At 38.0% G+C, this 21,564-nt stretch overlaps 1 protein-coding gene across 1 annotated transcript in view; it reads right to left on the reverse strand.

The window, feature by feature from the left end:
* The window catches only part of LCP2 (lymphocyte cytosolic protein 2 (SH2 domain containing leukocyte protein of 76kDa)), a 32,675-nt gene extending 20,330 nt beyond the window's left edge, over positions 1 to 12,345 (reverse strand). The window contains exons 1-3 of the mRNA XM_010579146.1: positions 12,055 to 12,345; positions 8,456 to 8,518; positions 4,706 to 4,752 (exon numbers count right to left, since the gene is read on the reverse strand). Coding sequence (XP_010577448.1) covers positions 4,706 to 4,752; positions 8,456 to 8,518; positions 12,055 to 12,132 — 188 coding nt within the window. The 5' untranslated portion in view covers positions 12,133 to 12,345. The remainder of the gene's footprint in view (positions 1 to 4,705; positions 4,753 to 8,455; positions 8,519 to 12,054) is intronic.
* Positions 12,346 to 21,564: the final 9,219 nt, after the last annotated feature.

Below are 21,564 nucleotides of genomic sequence, written 5' to 3' on the forward strand. Positions count from 1 at the left end.
AGATGGGTGCACTGAGCAGCTCAGTCTGTAGCCATGTGAGGAAGGAAGTACCAAAACCGCACTGCTTTCTGAGTTGTGGGAGTGGATGATAGGAGAGGATAAGGCAACAGCACTTGCAGAAAATGTTACTCAGACTTCTCTTTCTCTTTTTACCTCCTCCACCAGACACTTAGCTTAAAACTAGCAGGAAGTCGAAAATTAAAAAAAAAACAAACCCACACGACCAACCCCCAAAGCAGTACTCCAAAACTGGCTTTTGTTTGCTTAACTGCAGATATTGTTGTTGTGAGTAGAGTCCATTCTACATGTAATGGCATAAAGGATTTAAGATGAGTGAGAGATGGAAGGCAAAGTCCTCTAGGGCCAGGAAATTGCATAGTTGCATATTGAATGCTGTCGAGCATAGTTTGTGATGGTCGTTGTTTTGGCGTTTGAGAAAAGTCTGTTGGGCAGATGCAATACAATTAAGTTGGCTCCAAAACTGACTGAGTATCAACAGCCTTTAGCATCCCATCTGAGAAAGCATGTGTACACACACATTCATCTCTGCCCAAGACATACCTTTTTGAAAGAGAAGGGCATTAGATTTCCTATTTTTTGGTTTGCACTTTGACTCTCCCAAAAGTAGAACAACTTTCAGACTGTGCCATGTTTGTAGGCTCTGAATGTGTCCCATTCAGAACTCAGCACACACATTGCCGTGTTTGAACTGGCAGATGCAATTATATACTTTAGTGCAATGATGCTCTTTTTATTACTGGAAATTTTCACAAGTGTTATGGGATATGCTATAAGCGGTTATTCTGTATCTTCGAACAGAAATGTATATATTCAAGTAGAAATACTATGTGGTGGCATTTTCTGTTTAGCTTGAAGAAGTGCCTGAAGCTCAGCATGTGTCCAAGTACTGCCTTTTGAACCGGAGCCTTAAACCAATCAAGAATCTCTCTTCACTCCCTCTTCCCTATGTCTACCCAGAGCAGTTCAACTACAACACAGAACTGGCAAAGACCAAGTGGCTTTTTCCACCTCCCTCTTGCCTAAAGGAAAGGATGAAAGTGAAGTGGTGAATGGGGCTGTACTCTGTCTTTTGCTTTGGGACCTTGTGCCTGAGCTACACCTTTGATTCTACTGTGCATGTAAATGGGAATGAAAGAAAGGCTTCCATGTTAAATAAAAATATAGCATTAAGCAAAGTTAATTTTCTAAACTTCTCCCTAAGATTGCTTTAATAGCAATATAAGTGCAAGAGGTCTCAGGGTTCCAAAGAGTGACAGCATCATCAAAGTAAATATTCTGAATGAAATTAAAAACTTCATATTTATCAGAGAAGCCCCAAATGGAATAATGGTTTCAAATTTGCAGGTTTATTTAAAGGCCTAGATATGGCAAGGAAAGGAGGGCATATGGGTTTCCAGTCATCTAATGCTCTGTTTGGCACAGCTTTATGCATAAGTCAAAGATGAGGACAACTTTTGGTTTTGATCCTCTCTAATACTCCATGACAAAGGCAGTCTTCATTCAGTCTTCATTTTCCATCCTCCACAAGTTATCACGCCCCAATAGACATGCGGGATAGATTTCCTTAACCATGCCAGTGAAGATCATCTTGTGTACAAGACCTTAGTATCTCTTGCAGGCATACAAGAAAGTTAGGTTGTGACTGCAAAGAAGAATGGGAATCCCTACTGAGGTAAATGAACTGTGGAGTTCATGATCCCTCAAGAAATCTGTGTGTGACCTATGCATATGCAGGTGCAGTGAATCCTGTGCAGACTTATTGTCCATTAACCCTTTTGCCTGCAAAAAGGTAGCCAGAATAAAGTTTGCAGGACTGTCTGGATGCATCAACCACTTTTATATGGTGCCCTTGTATATGTAAATTTTTTAGCAAAGTTTTCAGTAAAGAGTTCAGCCCTTTTAATGGAGAGTTTTAAAGACTTTATGAAGTATTGTAATTTTCAAAATAGTGTTTAAATCCTTTTTTGGTATTTAAAAGCAAGCCAAAAGAAGATTCATGAAGATGTGCACCTGTAACATGGCTGGTGGAGATTAACTTTCAAAATAATAATTCTGTTAATAATTACAGAATATTGGGGGGGGGGGGGATTAGTTTCAGGAAATGGCTTATCATACTTTGTGATAACAATTGTTACTTACTTAGACACTTAAGATTTTTGTAAAAGTCACAGAATCATCCCCAAATAATGACACAGTTATATTCAAAACTTGATCAGTAGATTTGCTCAAATGTAATATATTTACTAAAACCACATACCCAGCTCGGGAGGTCTGTATGGATGTAGGCTGTGGTTTGCAAACGTTGTATAGTTGCAAGTGCTGGGTTCTATTCTCAGTACATGTAGGTCAGCATAACCCTGCTAAATTTACTGGAGAACAGTATCTCTTGTATATGTGCTTTTTATTCACTCCACTAGCCAATGCTTTAAGTGTGACACTTGCCATTTATATTACTCATTTTTACAGAGTATGCTCCCATTTTAGCACCGTTGTTAAGTATCAGCTACTATAACTACAGTATGCTACCGTGTCTTTAAACTTGTAGAAAAATTCTTCCTACTAGGTGAGGTTTGCATCATGATATAAAAGTAAGGCGTGAATGTGTTCTAGTAGAAGTCAACAATGAGTACTTTCTGTTTTGGTGAGAGTGTGAAGATTCTGAAGTAATGAAATTAATGTTAAAAAATGTCAGGTTCTTCTACCCATGAATTTTATTCTGTTGGGGGTTTTTTAGTTTGGGGGTTTTTTGTGTTTTGGTTTTTTTTTTTTTAAATGCCAACCAGTTCTCTTTCCTATTAAAGATCTAAATCCTTGCCTTAAACGGTGGCATTACATGGAGGACCCCCACATCACACCAAACTTTTTCTATCTATATTCACAATATTCTAGTGAATTGTTTCCCTGTTTGTAGGTGTGGAGAAAGCTGAGAACAAGGGCATTAGTTCCAGAACTCTCATTCAGATTTATTAATTTACTTATTTCATTTCTTCAAGTTGTGCACCAAGCTTCTCTCTTCTTTTAAAGCTCTTCATTTCAAGTTCTCTTCTTGTTGAGAAACCCAAAAGATCTGACTAGAAAAGGCTGTTCACTTTCTGCTAGAGTGTTACAAGGTAAGTGGACTGTGAAAATCGAATTTTCAAAACATTTTTGAGATATCAATAGATTAGACGAGGAGATAGGAGCAATTCCACATTGTTAGATTTCATTTTAACTATCCACCTATGACATTAATATTTCTTGTATGTGTGTGTTTATTAGACCTTCCACTGAGCACTTTTGACTCATGAATTTAAAAGGAAATCACCAAAAGTTCTCAAAGTTAGAAATTCAAACAAGGAGAACACAAGGCAATTTTGCCAAGGGACTGTTAAGGAGGGACAAATTATCAGAGAATTACAAGCCACTATGGTAAGATGAGTTTTTCAGACAATCTAGTGTAACTCTGGTTCCTCAGTCTCAGTAACCATAGTTAAATGTTCGTTTTAATTGACAGTAAGTTCAAAAATGCTGAGACATCAGGGCATCTTTTTTCATGGCATCTGGACCCCTTTACTAACACATCATACACCACCAATCCCTATCATCAGGAAATGTATTGTGTGAACATATAGATACGATCTTAAGAAACTTGTCATGTCCGAGGCTTTCAAGTTCAAGTCCTTGCATATCTGAGCTGAACAGAGGTATCCTCTTGCCCTCAGATCTAGCCACCAGCTTACTCATGAACACATGAATGTGACAGACTACACAGGTATTTCAAAAATTTTCAGTACTCTTAGCTTCACCAGAACACCTTACACAAGCTCTGATGTACCAGAACAGACAAAACAGACTGTATCTCCTGTAGCAAAATCAAGATATGCATACAGGGAGTGAGTCTGGAACTGGGAAATGAGCAACAAAGAAACAGCCATGTTGGAACAACTTGAGTTCCTTTTTTCCTTTTCTTTTTCCTCCTTGCTTTATTTAGAAGACCATGGAGAGCTCATGGTTAGGAACATTCTAACTTGCAGCTTAAATATGTACCAGAGAACTCACAGCAAAATAAAATCCTTCATTTTTCACCACGAAGTATTAGAAGAAGCTGATTTCTGTTACTCAGTATTGACTTAATGAGATTATTGTTCTTCATTTCATAACTTCTATGAAATTATGAAAGCTATTCAGATAAATTAGAAACTTTTTCAAGTTTCCTAATCCACAGGAGCTAAGGAAAGCTATTTAACACTAAATCAAATGTTCCAGACTGATTTATCTGTAACACCTACCTAAAGGAAAAGCACGTGATGAAAATCGCTTGAACTTCTCAACTGTTGTGTATATACCTGACTTTTTTTTCTTTGAGTTAAAGTCAACAGTAAAGCAGTGAAGAGTTAAATCACACTTGGAAGGTAATACTTGCAAAAAAGTTTAACCTTTGTGTAGCTGCTGTCAGTCAAAGAATTTATGGATAAGTTCTTTTGAACATCCCCCAGACAATTTTTTTTGTGTTGCATCATTGTGCTTGAGCAGTCATGACAACACTCCTTTTATTTTGAAACATTCTTCTTTTTCTCTCAGTACACTGCAATAAGCAGGTCTCTAACTAATCACCTGCAAATCATTTGCCCCATATTTCCTATGAGTTTTTACTGCAGACCAGCTAAGATAATTTTTAATGTCAAATTGGTTTGGCTTTACTTACGGCACTCTGAGTTTGGGAAATTTCTGAATATCATTTTCAGACATGTTCTGGAAAGGAAACACATGGTATATATCACAAAATTGTTCATGGAACACCCTGCAACTTACAGAAGTTTGCATATTTAAAAATGTGGCATGAAGTTTCAACTGATAGGAATATAAAGTGCATAGAGAAGCGATGCAAGATAACAGCCTGCCCATCCCATGGCTCATGTGAACCCATTTTCATAAAAAATCTTCTCTATATTTTTTGTATTTTGCTGGATGTTGGTTTTTACTTTATGTTGCTGCCAGTTGTATTAAACTAGCAGGGAGATTAATGAACATCATGTATATTTGTTTACACACAAAGGACTTTAACAAAATAATCACATCTAACTTCCAAGAGAAGTATCTCTGTAACTAGAATGTTTTAATGATAGCTTGTTAAAAAGATCTGTAAGGAGAAGTAAAATCTTAAACCAGCTCTTACTAGATGAGAGTTGGGCAAATTTGTTTAACAGCGGATGAGCCATTCTTCCAGGATTAATTTCAAATTAATGGGGCTCTGTGCAAAATTAAAGTCAAGTCATTTGCTTTTCTGATTTGAGTTCTAATCTTCATTGGTGTTATATTGTCATATTGACTTATAGGCAAGGTTAAAATCCATCCCTGCTCTGTTTCTCAAAAGAACTGGAAATAAAACCCTTTTCTGCAACAGCTTTCTCCCTAGAGATTGGCAGAGATACTTAAGATAAAGCACCTGAACAGACAATAAACCAAAAAATTCCAGTACTATTTTTAAGTCTTCCTTTTTATTTTTTTTTTCTCTTTTCTTTCTTTTGCTTTCTGGATATTGCTTTTCATTATACATTGCCATCACCTAGCATACAAGAAAACATATCCTTTATGTATTTATTATTAAAGAAGTCTTGAGATACTATAATTCATCTCAGTGGACAGTGTCAAACATTTAATAGAGAGCTACATCCTGGTAACACCCTGTGCTACTGGTAATGGGTGTGAGTTCAAAAGAACTCACATGGTTTGCTTGAAATCATCATCAGTGGCATTCTTCCTGGCAATTTTGGAATTATGCTTCTCATGCTAAATAAGAAAGGACAGAATATTTCAAATGCTTTTTTAAACACTTGTAGGTTTAAGGCAATGTGCAATGAAATGCCCTTTGCAAAGGGCTGTCCCTGGTAGGGAAGGCAAACTCCTACCATAGATTTTAATTTAATGCTATTTTACTTCATATCTTTTTAGTACAGCTAAAAAGTATGATATTTAAGTGACTTCAGAAGCTAGATATATTGAATTCCTTCATCTCTGCGTAGTGAAATCAGGCAAAATTGTTTTATCAGGCAAGTTTCAGGGTAAAACTGTAGATTTTAAAATAGAGCACCATTTGCTGGAGTTTTGTGTGAAGAACCATATCTGTAACATCACAGTATATGTAAAATCACATGTTCTAGTGGAGATGTAGCTGGAAAACTCCTTGGACTTAAAAGCTGCCTTGGCAGCCTAACAATCCTTCTGGAAACTGGGATGGGGGATGGGGAGAGTGTTTCTTCCCCCTTCAACCATAATACAGCAATTAGATTGCAGATTACTCCTGACCTGAGCTGAGATGTGCTAAGTCTTGAGAGCTTTACTGATGCTCCTGCAGAGTCAGCCCCTCTCTTCTTCCATCATGTGCAACTCCAAGTTTAGGACAGATGAGTGCATTATGAAAACTTTTGAGAAAGTGTTTTGTTTAGTTAATCACAAGCTTCGCAAACTCTCTTTGGAACATGGATGATAGTCTGATTCTTTCTGTCTTTCTTACTGCTAACAATAAGAAGTTTCTAATTACACTTTGGTTCACAATGCTATCAATGATTTTCAGGACAGAACAAATCCTATCTGTGTTTTCCAGCACTATTTTACCTCTGGGAGTACTCACAGAAGTAAAACACAGAAAAAATGTACCCCCTTTATGGAAATGTTCTGCAGGATTTACTGCAGAATCATAATTTTTTCTAAAGACTTTTTAAGCTTCTCTCTGGAATTCTATTGTGGTGATAAACCTGACAAATATTATGGGTTTAAACTCCCATAAAAGAACTATGTTGCCATTTTAAATATTAGAGAATTTTATTAGCCTAAGTTACATGGAATCCCTCTGGTTTTATTGCTGCTACATCTCAACTGGACTTCCCTTCTGGTAGCCAGTAGATACAGAAATATGACTTTGAAACTAGGATGTTATTCTGATGAATAAGACAGCAATATTTTTAGAGTCACATTTACCATATAAATCTGACAATAGATAAAAAGCCTGCAAGCATTCAGTCTTAACAGTTTCTTCTGTGCAAATGTAATTTGGCAGTTTCCAATAACTTACAAAATGTAAAAAGATATTTCTTTGAAAAAACATTCATACAGAGAAGCAATTTTTTTTTCAAGATTGCATTGTACTTTAGAATATTCTACTTAAAGTCTCCTTTTATTGTTCTGTTTAACAGGTGAACCTTTTTTGCATTATACAATTGACAAGTAGGTCAAAACCTTAAAAAAAGTCTCAGCAGACATGAGCAGCTGCTTGCTTACTTAATAGAAAAGCATCCTTTGAATCTACTAGGATGCTTCTGAAGAAATGCTGTGCTCTGAGCTATGTATTTACAGAAACACTCTGGAAATAATAAAAAATTACAAAAATTGCTTAGGAATCACACAGTTATTGCTCTTGTTATTTGTACCTCACAAACTTCCAGAATTTCGTAATGCTTCCAGAGCCAGAACTCCCATTTCAGCCACAGATCCTTAGTGCTTGAGCTAAGGAGAGTTTCTTAGGGGTTAGTAGGATAAATCCTGTGACACGCATCTGAATAATTCTGACTCCACTCAGTAGGAGGGAGGTGTAATATCCCATTCCTACAAAAGGTGTTTGAAAATTTTTATGGCGCATTTCAATGAAATGTCAAAAAGCTTGATACATTAGGACAAGTAAATAAAAAATAAGAAGGCTTTAGAAGAGGTATGCATAGATTTCCCCACTATGACTAATTATAGAGATGATCAAAATGACTGCTTTTGGGGAAAATAGAGTAGTTGTTAATATTTGGAAATAAAATAAAATAAAATGAAGTAATAATAAAAGCCCTTACACATCTTCATGGATGTGTATTTAAGATCTGAAAACAGCAGCTCTATCAATGGAAGTTATCAGCTTTTCTAAAGTTAAGCCAAGTTGTTGGTAAAGCCAGGAGCAATGTTGATTTAAACCCACTGGGACTTCTCTTACTAGTTTTGGTGCTCTTAAAGTTCAGTGATTTTGTGTACTGCTGCACCAGAAATCTGATTTTAACTATAGAGGCATGAAATACTGTTTACAACAGAAGGCCAGTCATTCTGACCAGGTCTGTGTCTTCTTCAGTAGAAGAGGACAATTAATAAATGTGAATTTTCTGTAGTTAGTATTTGAAAACAAGCACTTCCTATAAAGGAAGAGATGAATTCAAGACAGGATTGTGGTTTTATAACTTCTCTGTCAGTTTAAAAAATACTAAAATATATGCATATTAAACAACATGCTTGGGTTCCCAGCATTCCATATTTAAAGCAAGATGTCTGGCTGATTTTACCAAAGGTGTTTACTCGCCATATTCATAACTCAGTAACCATCTGTGAGCTAAGTACTTTGCATCTGCCAATGCAAAGTAAGGAGGAGTCAAAACAATCACTTGATTGGAATTTTATAGGAAGGAATTTTACAACTCTTACTTACCAAAAACCTTTGTCCATTAATGCTGTGCTTTCTCACGACTTTCTCACAGTCCTTGTACTTTAGCTGTCAATGAAAAGAAGATGATTGTTGTTGAATGGATTAAGACACTTAGCCATACGGCTAGCTTTGAGCAGGTGCTTCAAGTTACCCTTTTGTATACTAGAGCCTGTCTAAATAGCTCATTTTGTTCTATAAACATGGATTTTTAAGACAAGGATTCCTCAGTGGACTTGAGGATTTTCAGTCATTTAGGAACATGTAATTCCTCACATTTAAAAACCATCTCACAGTTGCCTGGCCCAAAGAAGTACTTGGAAAATGGATAGTTGTGGAACTGACTGGGATGAACAGTTGTGGAAAACAGCAAAAACCTTAGTATCTTGGAATACGGAAGCCCTGATCCCAGTCATTGAATTCGTTGTTGTGATCAAAAAGCTGCTGCTTCTGCATGGACATGTCACTTGTTAAATCCTGGAAATTATCTATAATATTTGGAAAGCTTTTCCGCAATATTATGTTTTACACTAGCATTTAGGACAAGGACATGCATTTTAGAAGTTGATCATGTACATAAGAAAAGAAAGCTCCTGGTCCTACAAGGCAAAAATTTAACAGTAATTTGAGGGGCTTAGGAAAAAACAAAAATGAACAAAACAAACAAACAAAAAAAACCCCCAAAACTAGCCACATCTAGCAAGACATGACTCTTAAATATTTCCAGTAGGTGTCTTAAGGTTTTCTGTATTTGAACAGTAATAGCATAATGTGAGTACACAGCTTATGTTTTTGATCTGGCTAGAATACATTTCTTCTGTTTCAACCTGATCAAGTCCATACCAGAAGGAACCCAAAGAGCAGGCAGACAAGTGACTTTTTGGAGCCTTCAAGACAGAAGAATGGCTGTGGTCCTGCCTGAAACTTTAGTTAGTGAAAGTTATGTAGGCAAATGGTCCTGTGCTGCTGGGAGAATTCCCCTAAAGCAGAGGACATCTTATAGGGAGCATTATGTCCTTTCTTAGTTCTATCCTTTTTATTCGCTTTAAGGAATAATCTTGTAACTTGGTGTTATATGAGAACAGATCCTGAAAACATCTGAACAGCTGACAATATTTTTAGGAGCCACCTTCAGTTACTTATATGCAGAAACAGACCTAACTCTGCTAAATATTTTAGGATACAGATTAAAACTTTTGTTCAGACTGAGGACTTAAACCTGTAAATAATGTTTCTTTCATATGATGAGTGCTATCATGACATTACCAGCACAAGTCTGGATGCAGCAGTGAGCAACTGCTATGCTTGGGAGAACACGTCGATGTGACTGAGACCTAATCTCATTCTTCAAGTAATTGATGAAAAATACTGTTTAGCTATTAAAAATAACCCCTGGGATATTACAAATACGAACATCTTTGCTTTTTCTAAAAAAATTTACAGTCTTTAGAAATTATTTGAAGGTTTGGTTCTTTATTGGTCCTTCCCTATTTTGAATGCATGGTTTAAATTAAAATATGCTTTAAGTTAATACATGTAGAATCATAAATTAGATGTTATTACTGTTAAGTATGAAGAATTCTTATTTGACTTTATTCATGCCAGTAATACATCATAGTACTGTTACATAAATTACTGATGTGTATGCTGGCTGAATTTTGCAAATATGAAGGTGTAAGCTAACAATGAATTGACAAAAATATTACCACTGTCCTGTGTCATGACCAATCACTTCAGGTGAGAGAAGATTTGCGTGTGATTGTCCTTTGAAAATCATCCCACAATTACCTCAGTTTAGGAGGGAAAAAAAATTGCTTAGCCCTCTTGGACCGGAATCCTGGACTTTGAACATATGGCTGCATGCAAAATATATTAGTCAGTTGCAAATAAAGCATTCCTAAGGTATAATATTTGGCCTTTTAATATGTGTGAGGGAAATTGTATTAGTTTATCTGGGCAGAAGACCTGGTTACTTATGGCAGTTGCCCAGAGCTGTCTGACAGGCTGACATTATTGTCTTACACAGATTTCTTAGATGACTTCAAGCAGCTTTTGCCCTGATTCACCTCCCCAAAAGTGGAATGCCAAGATTATCTCTGTCCTGGGGGGTATCTGGATCAGTAGAGGGGAGGTACTCAAAAATTAGTGTAACCAGGCCCATTCGGTTATGATAGAATGTACAGTTAATCCTTTTATCACTGTTAAGAGTATCATTATCAACTCTTTCAGGAAGCCATTTCCCTTCTCAGTCTCTTGGAAATGGTGATCCTAACCACCATGCACCAGTGTTGTAATGTTTTTCGTATTTGAATTTGACTGTTGGTAATGATCTCATATGTTCCATCTCCAATTCTTCGTTTCACTTTCCTGTGCCACTAACCCCTGCACCCTAAAATTAGAGGTTTGCAAGTAGTTGGCAGTTTCACTTCTCTGGAGATTTGGTGGACATAGACTTTGTGTTTGGTCTGTTTGTCTTTATTAGCTAGTTTTGCATTCTAGTATCAAACTTGCCTCAGCTCCCCAAATAAAACTCTCACAGAGTTACAGGAGCCGTTGAAACAATAAATTTCGCACGATTTCAAAATGAAGCCCAAACTGTTCCAGGTTTTACAAGTCTAGTCTGACACCTCACTTGAAAATTAACGAGCTATGCTGGCATTACTTGAACATCTTCCCAAATCTTCTGATTGATCTGAATGTTAAATTGCAGGCTGACAGTTTTGGACTTTGGGAGGAATGTGTTCTGTTGCAAGGGAGGTGGAGCAGGCACTCTCTCTGATGTGAATTGAAAAATGAGAAATTTACAGAGAACACATGGAAATGAAATTTCAGTAAAAATGGCTCAGTTAGTTACACATTCCTGGGCAATTACAAAGTCAGCATTGCTGTGCAGAGGGTATATGTTGGCAATGAATTCCTGTATTGCCTTTCAAAGTATTTCTTCAGTATTGTAAAATGAAATTTATAGATTATCACAGGTGAAAAAGATGTCAAAAAACCCCCAGAAATTCCTAGCTAGGCATACAACATAACATCAGAAAAAGTAACAGTGACAGGAAAGAAGGGGTAGCTAGTAATCTTGAGCCATGAGTTTTCCCCAAGAAGTTTTAGAATAGGGAAGTCAAACCAAAAAGCGAAAGGTTTTTCCAACTGAGCTTAAAAAAATTAGGAGTCTGTGTACCCATAACTATTAAGTTCCTGGCTGGGTTCTCATGGGTTTGATTAGCAAAGACATTCAGAGGCTCATCTGTGAACACCCAGCAATTTGAAAAAAAATCTCTCTTCTGAAAATCATTGAAGACGACCTAGAAAACTTGTAATCTTCACACATAATGTCAGCTGTTAATATATGTTACATCAACAATTGTTATAGTAAAGTGTGTATTTTCTCTGAAAAGCTACGAGTGTCTCTTATACCCTATTTAAAACACACTTTCAAGATTCATTTATAGATTTCACTGGCCAGTTTAGCTCAGCATTGTCTGTGGTTTTGCTTTTAGTTTTGCAGCAGCTTTGCCCATTATAAAAATATGTAAAGTTAGCACAAAGAATGCTACAGTAGTTTGCTCCTCAATCATACAAAGATGAAACATAGTTAAACTTACCGTCCTAAAATACTCTGCTAAGTCATCTGCGTTCCATGTAACCACATCTGAACGGTAGGGAATGTTTCGCAAATCCATTGTGAGTTTTCTCCTCTAGGCAGTTAGAGAATGTTCATAGCACTACTATCGATGAAACAGCCATATATTCCCTGTGTATGACCACCTCCAGCGTGTCCAGTAATTCCTTGCCTAATACCCAGCTTCTTCTGTTTAAGACCTGTTTGGTTGTTTTTTTTTTTAAATTTAGAACTGTGTTCTTAGGACATCCAAGAGAGATACTGCTTCTTCTAATACAAAATGGTCTCTTCTCAGAAAAGTTGTCAGCTAGTCAGCCTTACCACTTCCTTTGTCTGAATATAAATAAGTAAACAAGGAAGCACAGCAAAGTGTTGAAAATGTTCTGCCTGCTACATAAAAGTAAGCTCCTATGGACCCTATTTGCTTGTAATTGCATACATAAATATTTACATATTTACACACCCCATGCAGTATAAAAATATTGGCATATTATCTGCACAGACATTGGTTACTGCTTCTGTGCAAGTCTAGCCCAGGCAAGCCTCATCTAAAGAAAATGTTCACTTAAGATAAACTTCTTCAACTTACCTCACTACCTGAACTGAACCGTCACATTATCTTTCTTTGATTTGAACAACAATAAAAGGTTATTGTTGGAGTTGTACATAAGGAGGTATGCATGAATTAGGGATGGAATTACAGTCAGCATGCCTTCAAATAAGGAATCTCTCAGTGAAACTAAAAAATGGACAAGCGTAGATGAAAAATTATTACATTGTCATTGTTTCAGTGCTCCATTTTTCAGCTAATTCTAATGAGGATTTTTGTGTCTGAAAAAGAATCCACAGAACCATAATATTACCACAGGGACATGATAGACTGCATCTGTCATGTATAGCCAGTTCAGGCACCATCCTATCAGTAGGTCACTTTGGCGAGACTACATTTAGTAATTCCAAATGTACCTGTTTTTTTAAAAAAAGCCAGCATGTCTATTCTCCCTTTTCTTGATGTGGCACTTCCTCCCAAAGTTGTGCTGGTATGAATGCTTGGGATGACTTCACATCTGCGCCATTAGACTGCACAAAAGGTGGTATTTTGTCAGCTTCCTATATTAGTAAGAATAGATGCATAGTTCTGAAGCACTGGAAAGGAAAGTGTCTCTTCTTTCTAATGAAATGCATCACTCTCACTACTCTAGTCATTGAAGACCTTCTAACCTTGGGTCTGTAATTTGCAAGTGAATTGCATACACCTGCATGTAGTTGAGATCATATCTACAAGTCTCTATAGTATTGTATATAAGAGTTCTCCTTCTGAAATTCAGTCTGATTTAAAGTAGCTTACTTTTTCTTGAGAATTTTGGTAAATGATGGCAGCATGGTATTTAAAACTCTAATACTGAACTGCTGCAACAGCTGTTCTAAACAGCGTAGCATTTATCAAATACATGATATAGCTGTGTTTTATGGGTTCTTATTAATTACCTGTATGAATCGTATGAGGCATGTACTGACAGTATTACAGAAATATCATCACTTCATTGTAAATCTAGGTTTGTGGACAAAAATAGGACTAAATTAACTTCTGACAAATAATCCCCAAAGGAGAAGTTGTTTTGATGGTGCATTATCAGCAGTGGTAAAGGGGAGATTACAAAGCATACATCTCAGACGTGCCATCACACGCCATGTCTTTCAACAGAGAAACAAGTGTCTTACAGTACAGACAGGAAGAAGCCTGTGCTATAATTTCTAATTGTTCGTTCTATTACAGTATTTCATTACCTTCTAATCTAATTTCTATCCCAAATCCAGCATAGCAGCTCTAATTTCATTTGTGTAATTCCTTATTTGTACTAATATAAAGCTAATAAGGCTGGTCAAAATTTATTCTGATGACGTTATAGAAGAATCATAGCATCATTTATATTCTGATGCTGAGATAGGAGAAAAGCAGTCACCTTTAAAGTCAATCTCCTAGTCTAGAGAGCAACTAACACAGAAATTCTAACATATTTATCTAATTATTATTTGCTTGGATCCTGTCTATGTTACTGTGAGTACATTGTAGCTCCATGCATATCTCATGCATTCTACAAAACCTAGCTGCACACGTACTTGAGCTTTGTCTTTGTCTAGAACTTCTTTTGTAGTGTGATAAACACATAGGATGTGGTGGCCAAGTGAGGCTTGCTGAGGCAACATCACTTTGTATTTTCTACCTTTGAATTTTCAGATATACTACTAGATTAGTGTAACAATTTTAAACTGCATTTCCAACCTATGTATGTATTTGAACATGTCAATGGAAAATGTTGTTCAACTTGCAAATAACCATGCACGAGTCATGGCCCCCAATCCCAACCAGACTGCAGAGAGTTGTTTCAAAAGCTGCTTTTAAATGTCTGTCTTTGAGGCCCGGAAGTACAATGTGGCAAATCCCATATTCCACAAAAGGAATATCTTGATCCTGGAAAAAAGACCCCACATAATTTTCTCATGCATTTAATTGTTCTTCTGTTCACTCTTCCCATATTTTCCCACTTGTTTATTATTTTGCTTTCTCTCTTCAGAGTCAGTGAGAATTAGCACTAATACCTCCGGAATTAGCACTTTCTCGCAGGTGCTCCTGTTGCCTCCAGTGTCCTCTGCTCAGAGAGGCAATTTCAACACTGATGGTAACCAAGAAAGGATATTGAGAGAGAAAAAGTTGAATGTCCACACTTGTGCAAACCCACGTGCCTGAATCTCTAGTCAGATTTGGGTAGGAGTATAAGGTAGGATGTCTGGGAAGCAACCACATCTGATTTTTATGGAGGAAGAGACAATGACTGCAGGGATAGCATTACAGTGGTTAAATGAGTTGCAGCCAACAGACAAGGCCACAGAGAGTTCCTGGGGAAGAATGTCAAGTTTGACAGGCTACATGCAGAAATTTGATTGATAAATAAATACATTTTAGAGGTGACAATCCTAACTGTCTGCTGGGACTGATCACATGCTTTGAATCTTATTAGTTCAATCTTATATTGCAATAAATGAAGACACAGTAAGTAGGCAGCACAAGATACGTCTGTTCCATAATATAATTTGTTATATATTCAGTTGGCAGTCTTCCATGAAATGGATTTTAAGCTCTTAGATTTTCAAATACTGAGAAACATTGATGTTAAAACTGTTACCAGGTGTGTACCTTTTCCATTGTGACCTTTTTTTCCTCTTTTTAAAGAATTAGGTCTTTTATAGTTGATGCCTGCAGTGACACAGTCTCCATGTAAAAAATGTGCCTCTTCAAATAACAGCTGCCAATGGTACAGTTCTTTCAGATGTAGTGATGGTCTGGTGACTGGTATTTCAAAATGTGAGAGTCTAACCATTTTAGGCAATGCAGGAGGGAAATTCACACTGCCCACATTCTGCTGCCTTCAAAGAGCATCAATATTTTCCATTTTCTCTCACCTCTTTCTGGTGGTGTTCTGTCCTGCAGCACCCTGTTTTAAGTGGAGTCAAGAGCTTACTTTGAACAGCTTTCAGAATGGCTTATTTTTCTAGAATAACTGAGTTTACACGTCAATTTTCCTAGAGCCAAGCAAAAAAAGTTCAAACCTCATAAGAATTTAGTCTTCATGTTTGTCCCAGTCCCAAAGCAAAGTGGATCTTTATGACATGTTTTTCTTTTGTCCTGCCCAATTTTGTTTTTAAAAGACTTGGGCATTTTCTTCCTTTTATCCTGGGAATATTTACCATTGCCAGCCTGTATTTCCTCTTTTAACATTGCATGCCTTATTCCCAAGCTGTATACCTATCTATAACACAAGGAAAAAATGCTTTAATTTTTATACCGTTTAAAAATCGCCATGGTATTTTATATATTCCTTGCTATCTTTAATAATCACCAAGCTACACTTTCTACTCCTCAAATGTGCTTACCCATTATTTCCTTAATTCTTGTAGTCAAGGGTTAACCTTGACTTCACAATGTCTGTGCATTAATACAAGATCCAAAACCTGAGGGTTTGCCAACCTAAAAAAAGCTCTTTTATAGGAATGGAACTATGAGTCTTCCTCACCACCTAGTGGGTAAGTCACAGACCAACACCAAACACTAGTGACTGATTTTTCAGGAACAGGGATGGACACTGAATTGCTGACACTGTGCAAATTTGATACTTGGGTTATATATATGGCACTTCAATGGGACTAGTGGTTGAGGTAGATGCTAACCAACCTACCTGCATCTGAAATACATGGTTTGAATAAAACCGTGTCTGAGATTCTGGCTTCAAATCCAATTTCACAAAAAAAAAAAATAAATCTGTGTATTCTTTCTGAACTCAACCCTCAGCAGTGAGTTTCCTGGATGGAAAAAAAAAACCCCGTGCATACTGGAAGAACCATATTTTCTACTGTTAGTGAATCGTGTTACTTTGAGTAGGTGGAAATACAGAGTTTAGGCAATTCCGAAATGCCTGAAATCCTAGAATACAGCCACTAGAGTGCAGCTGAACTCTATTCAGAAAACAGAGAGACTCAAGTATCTATTAAGGTGCTGTAAAAGAAAAGGCAACTAGTTAGAGATATTCTAGCAAGAGTACTGTTTTTCAGGTGCATATTTTGTTCCACTCTGTGAGGGTCATAGGTGACATAACGTGTCTAGTTTGTCCAGAGACACTGCAAAAAAATGCAGAGGAAAAAACACCCTTAGAAAAGACATCTACTGAGGAAAGACTGAAAAAAATGTTTTGTTTATTCTGGGAAAGGGAAGTTGGAGGCGAGGGAAGGGAAAAGGAGACAAACTTAGTGACTTTGGGTAATAGCAATCAGTAGTTCTTATGACCTGTATAAGGCTCTGCTAACAAGAAAAGCAGCTGCAAGATTGAGAAGTAGGTATTGCAGGTTGAAGTACTCTCCTGCCCAATATTTGGGCTGTTCAGCACAATTCAATAGGTCAGTTCATAAACTGCCAAACAATGCCCGCTGTGCTGTGGCTCAGAAGGAAGCTAAGTGGGCCAAAAGGACAACTGGAAAGGATATTCAGTTTGGGGTATGATAACTCTATTTTAGTACAGTGTCTTCCAGGTACAGAACTCTACCAGCAAACACACAGGTTTTGTAATTGACCATGCAAGTTTGACAGAGACCTCGGAGTTATTTAAGGTGAAGATGAAGAAAGTTAGAAATATACCATTTAGTCTGGGGTAACTGCTTGGACCCTTTCCACCTGTGCTATCAAAAAACACAGGTTTTCTCCCACCAGCTCCAGACAAGACTGCTGCCAAGGGGGCAGTTGCCAAGACCTTGGCTCTGGAGGGCTCCGGTTCCCAAGGCCCTCTTCCACCAGCGCAGCTCCCTTTTGCTATAACAGCTCCTGATCTAGGTCCCGCCTGATCCCTGACACTCCTGCCTCCTCCGCGCCACTGCAGAATTGGGCTGTGCCGTGCTGTGCTGTGGGAACATGCCAGCTCTACAGCCAGACCTCACCCAGTGCCAATTGCTTTGATCATTTGGGGTTTTCTTAAAAAGGAAAATTAAAACAAGGCTAAATGTTGCTGTTATGGTGAGTAAAAGCCTGCTATTTAGGTCTGAGTATGAGAAGAGGTGATCAGGCTCAAATGATTTTAGCAATGCTGTAGTCAAAAGGAGTGAACAAAAAAGTCCCTGAACAAAGTGATAAAAGCTGGGAAAGAGAGAAAAAAGGACAAAAGTGAATCCAACTAGGGATGTTTCCTTTCTGTGTCTTGGATCCTATATGCCCTGGTTTCCTTCTGAAGAGCTGAAACAGGGTGAAAGGTGCTGTGACATGATCAGCAGCGTGCAGATGATGGTACCAAGCAGTGGCCGTCTGTGGTGAGGCAACTGAGAAGTGCCCACCTCTGCGGCTACTCAGAAGGATGGAAAAAAAGGCTGGATTTTGGACTGTTGCTAAAGTGTGCCCTAAAGGATGATAGTTGGGCCTACCAGTGGATTTACCAGATTGCTTTGGTTTTGGTGCAGTTTCTCCTTTCCCTGAAACAAATCTGTCACTTTAAACCCTTGGAGTCAGTGTTTGTGAGTGGGCTAATACGCCTCTTGCACAGTGCTGAAGGTAGCTGCTGGGGAGTATTTAAGGTTATTTAACTTCTTTACTATGAAACAGCACGCGCTAATGTTTATCTATGGCTCTGTAATTACACAGGGTATCCGAAGTTGCATACAGCTTGTTAACTGGATGCTGACTGAGCAGTGCTCTCCATCCAGGCTGAGCCCTCTCACGCCATGAACCCACTTCAGTGTTCTCAATACCACAAATAGCGCTTCCGAACTCAAAAGTGATCTTAAGCTGCAAGGAGGAGAAGCTTTCACTGCAGGTGGGTAAAATACACATAAGACATAATTGCTTTTGACTTGGGTTTGGTTTTTTTTTTCGGTTGAGAGTATGGCTTTGAAAGGCACTTCCAGGAGTGCAAATGCAAGAGAAGACACTTGTGCAAACCACGACAAGGCTGGCCTGCCGTGCTCACCCTCGGTACTGGCGTCCGTGGGCGCTGTTAGCCCTAGATGGCGCCGAAGCCCGCGGTATTCCCGGTATTCCCGGGCAGGGCTCCTGCAGTAGGCTTTCCGTTGGCTTTGCTTTTTTTTTTTTTCTTTTGGTACGTGTTGTCGTGGTTTAACCCCAGCCAGCAACCAAGCGCCACGCAGCCGCTCACTCACTCCCCCCCCATCCAGTGGGATGGGGGAGAAAATCAGGAAAAGAAGTAAAACTCCTGGGTTGAGATAAGAACGGTTTAATAGAACAGAAAAGAAGCAACTAATAATGATAATGATAACACTAATAAAATGACAACAGTAGTAATAAGAGGATTGAAATGTACAAATGATGCGCAGGGTGATTGCTCACCACCCGCCGACCAACACCCAGCCAGTCCCCGAGCGGCAAATCCCTGCCCCCCCACTTCCCAGTTCCTAAACTAGATGGGACGTCCCATGGTATGGAATACACTGTTGGCCAGTTTGGGTCAGGTGCCCTGGCTGGGCATGAGAAGCTGAAAAATCCTTGACTGTAGTCTAAACACTACTGAGCAACAACTGAAAACATCAGTGTTATCAACATTCTTCACATACTGAACTCAAAACACAGCACTGTACCAGCTACTAGGAAGACAGTTAACTCTATCCCAGCTGAAACCGGGACAGTGTTTATTTAAAAAAAAACACTAAAAATTAAAACTGTTCTCTTTCAGCAAAGACGACTGAACAGGAACAAAGAATGTGATTTTTATTTCGGCAAAGTTTTTTAAACAGCAGTATTTTATCCAACTATTCTGACAGCTAAATATATGATGATTATTTTAACTCAGCCCATTTTGTTATTTTTATCAAGTGAACTATTGACACCAATAAACAGCTTATTGGCTCTGGCACTCAGATTGTAAGTGACCTCTTTTTATTTAGACAAGCAGTTGTTTTCTTGACCTAAACAAAGCTAACTCTATAGAACTTGCAGAGTTTACACTGCTTTCAGCTCAGGTCTGTGCTGGTTAACATCAAATTTTGGTCTTTGTAGCCATCACAAGGAAGGGTTGACAACTCGATAAGGAAGAAAACAATTGCTGTTAAATTCAAAGTCAAACTCTGGTGCAAATGTTGCAATTGCAGAACATCCTGTCCATACACAAACTCAGAACTGGATTCTGATCCTAGTATATTTCAAATTCTCTAAATATTTAAACAGGTTACTGAACAATAAGAAAAGCACTAGTGATTTTGCAATGCTGAGAAAAAGAAGAAAAGCTTCAACAGTTTATACACTGATATGTGTTCATTTCAGACCTTCATACAAAACGTTTGTGTCAATCCTGAACTTTCCTGAGAGCAAATTTCATGCCAGATTACAAAATATGTTAACTTGTGAGACCATTTTGATGAAAATAATGGTATTTCAACTTCTTAGTTACACTTGCAACCCAGTGGTGCTATTGTCTCTTTCTTTTATTCCTGCAGTGTTCCCAGCAGACAGAGCAAGAAGCTGGGACTCAGAAGAAATGCTTAGCATTCTCATATTCCCAGTACAGATTTTTTCTTGCAGGCAGAGAAGACGCCATTCCATAAATGCCAGAACATTTCATCCTCTACAGATTTCCTGAGGGCTTCTGAACCAATAGTTTAGATGCATCTAGACCAGCATGTTCTGGAGGCACAGATGTCTAGGAGAAAAAAAGAGGTACTGCTAACCAACATAGTCTCGAGTGTAGTTTTGGTTTTAATGTTAGTTTTGTTTTCAATATTTATATTCCTCTTTATGATTAGCTCAGAGTTTCCAAGGACCTGGATTCTTGAACACCCCATGCTTTTCAATTTTTCAGTGTCACCTTATGTTCGAAATAAAACTTGTTCATAATAAGAGATTTTTTCTCATAAACAAGCATTTTGCATATATTTTAATCTGTACACATGTATAATACTATGAGCGGAGTTAGAAACCATTCTGGCTCATTATGAAGGAGGGTCAGAACAGATCAAAAGTAATTATCCAGTTGGAGCAATCCTAATCAGTTAGGTCTCTCATCCAAGGTGTAGATTAAAGTAAGAGCAGTGTCAGAGTAGGATCTCACCTTGCTGCTTATTGATGAGTGATACAATACATTCTGTCACTAGGGACAGGAGTCTCCATTGCCCAGAGCTGTGTAGGGATGCGATTTGGATTTCCTTCATTGGCTACAGTGGTGTAAAACTCAAAACCTCAGAAGGAAGTCCCATGACTGCTGAACTTTCACACACAATTAAAGACAGCATTAGCTGGTGCTGCAACTGCAAGTTGTGGTCCTTTCCCAGCCTCTGGGTTCTGTATTTGTGCTGCTCCTGCTTGTGCCAGCATAAGCATTGCTGTGACCACAGGAGAAAACAGGATCAGGGATTTGGCTGTTAGCTAACCTAAAAAAAAATAATGATGAAATGGTTAGTTTCAGACTGTAGCTGTTCCCTGGTGTGGTTTTGCTGTATGACTATGCAAGTGGTTATGCCTGCACAGAGCAGCAGGTGTAGCATAGCAAGAAAAATTTTTGGCACTAAGTCTGGGCTGTTTCTTTTGGCAGCAATGCCAGTTCAGACTGTATATTAAATTATAACATAGGTAAAGTAGATCATCCAGAAAAAAACATGGGAACCTTTTTCATTTTTACTGTGTAGTTAATCTCATTTCACCATTTAGCTCTGGCTGATGGGGCATGCACTACTTCTTGTTTAGGATTTAAACTTACAGAATTAAAATCCTATTTTCCAGAGAAAGTTGAGCATTCTTTTATGTGTGTCTTACTATTTGACTGGTATCCTCTGTATAGTTTAATACCTTGCAGAATTTAGACATTAGTTTCAGGTAGTTTTATGATAAGTGACTTATAAATAACAAGCTGTGACACTGAAAGCAAGCTGAAGGCAGACACTGAAGTGTCTGAACTGTCTGCTACTTAGCACAGTAAGTGTTGAAAGTTTCCTAGAACTGCCTATTTTTAAC

Source organism: Haliaeetus leucocephalus, unplaced genomic scaffold (genome assembly GCF_000737465.1).
Source record: "Haliaeetus leucocephalus isolate CR32 unplaced genomic scaffold, Haliaeetus_leucocephalus-4.0 Scaffold656, whole genome shotgun sequence".
Lineage (NCBI taxonomy): Eukaryota > Metazoa > Chordata > Aves > Accipitriformes > Accipitridae > Haliaeetus > Haliaeetus leucocephalus.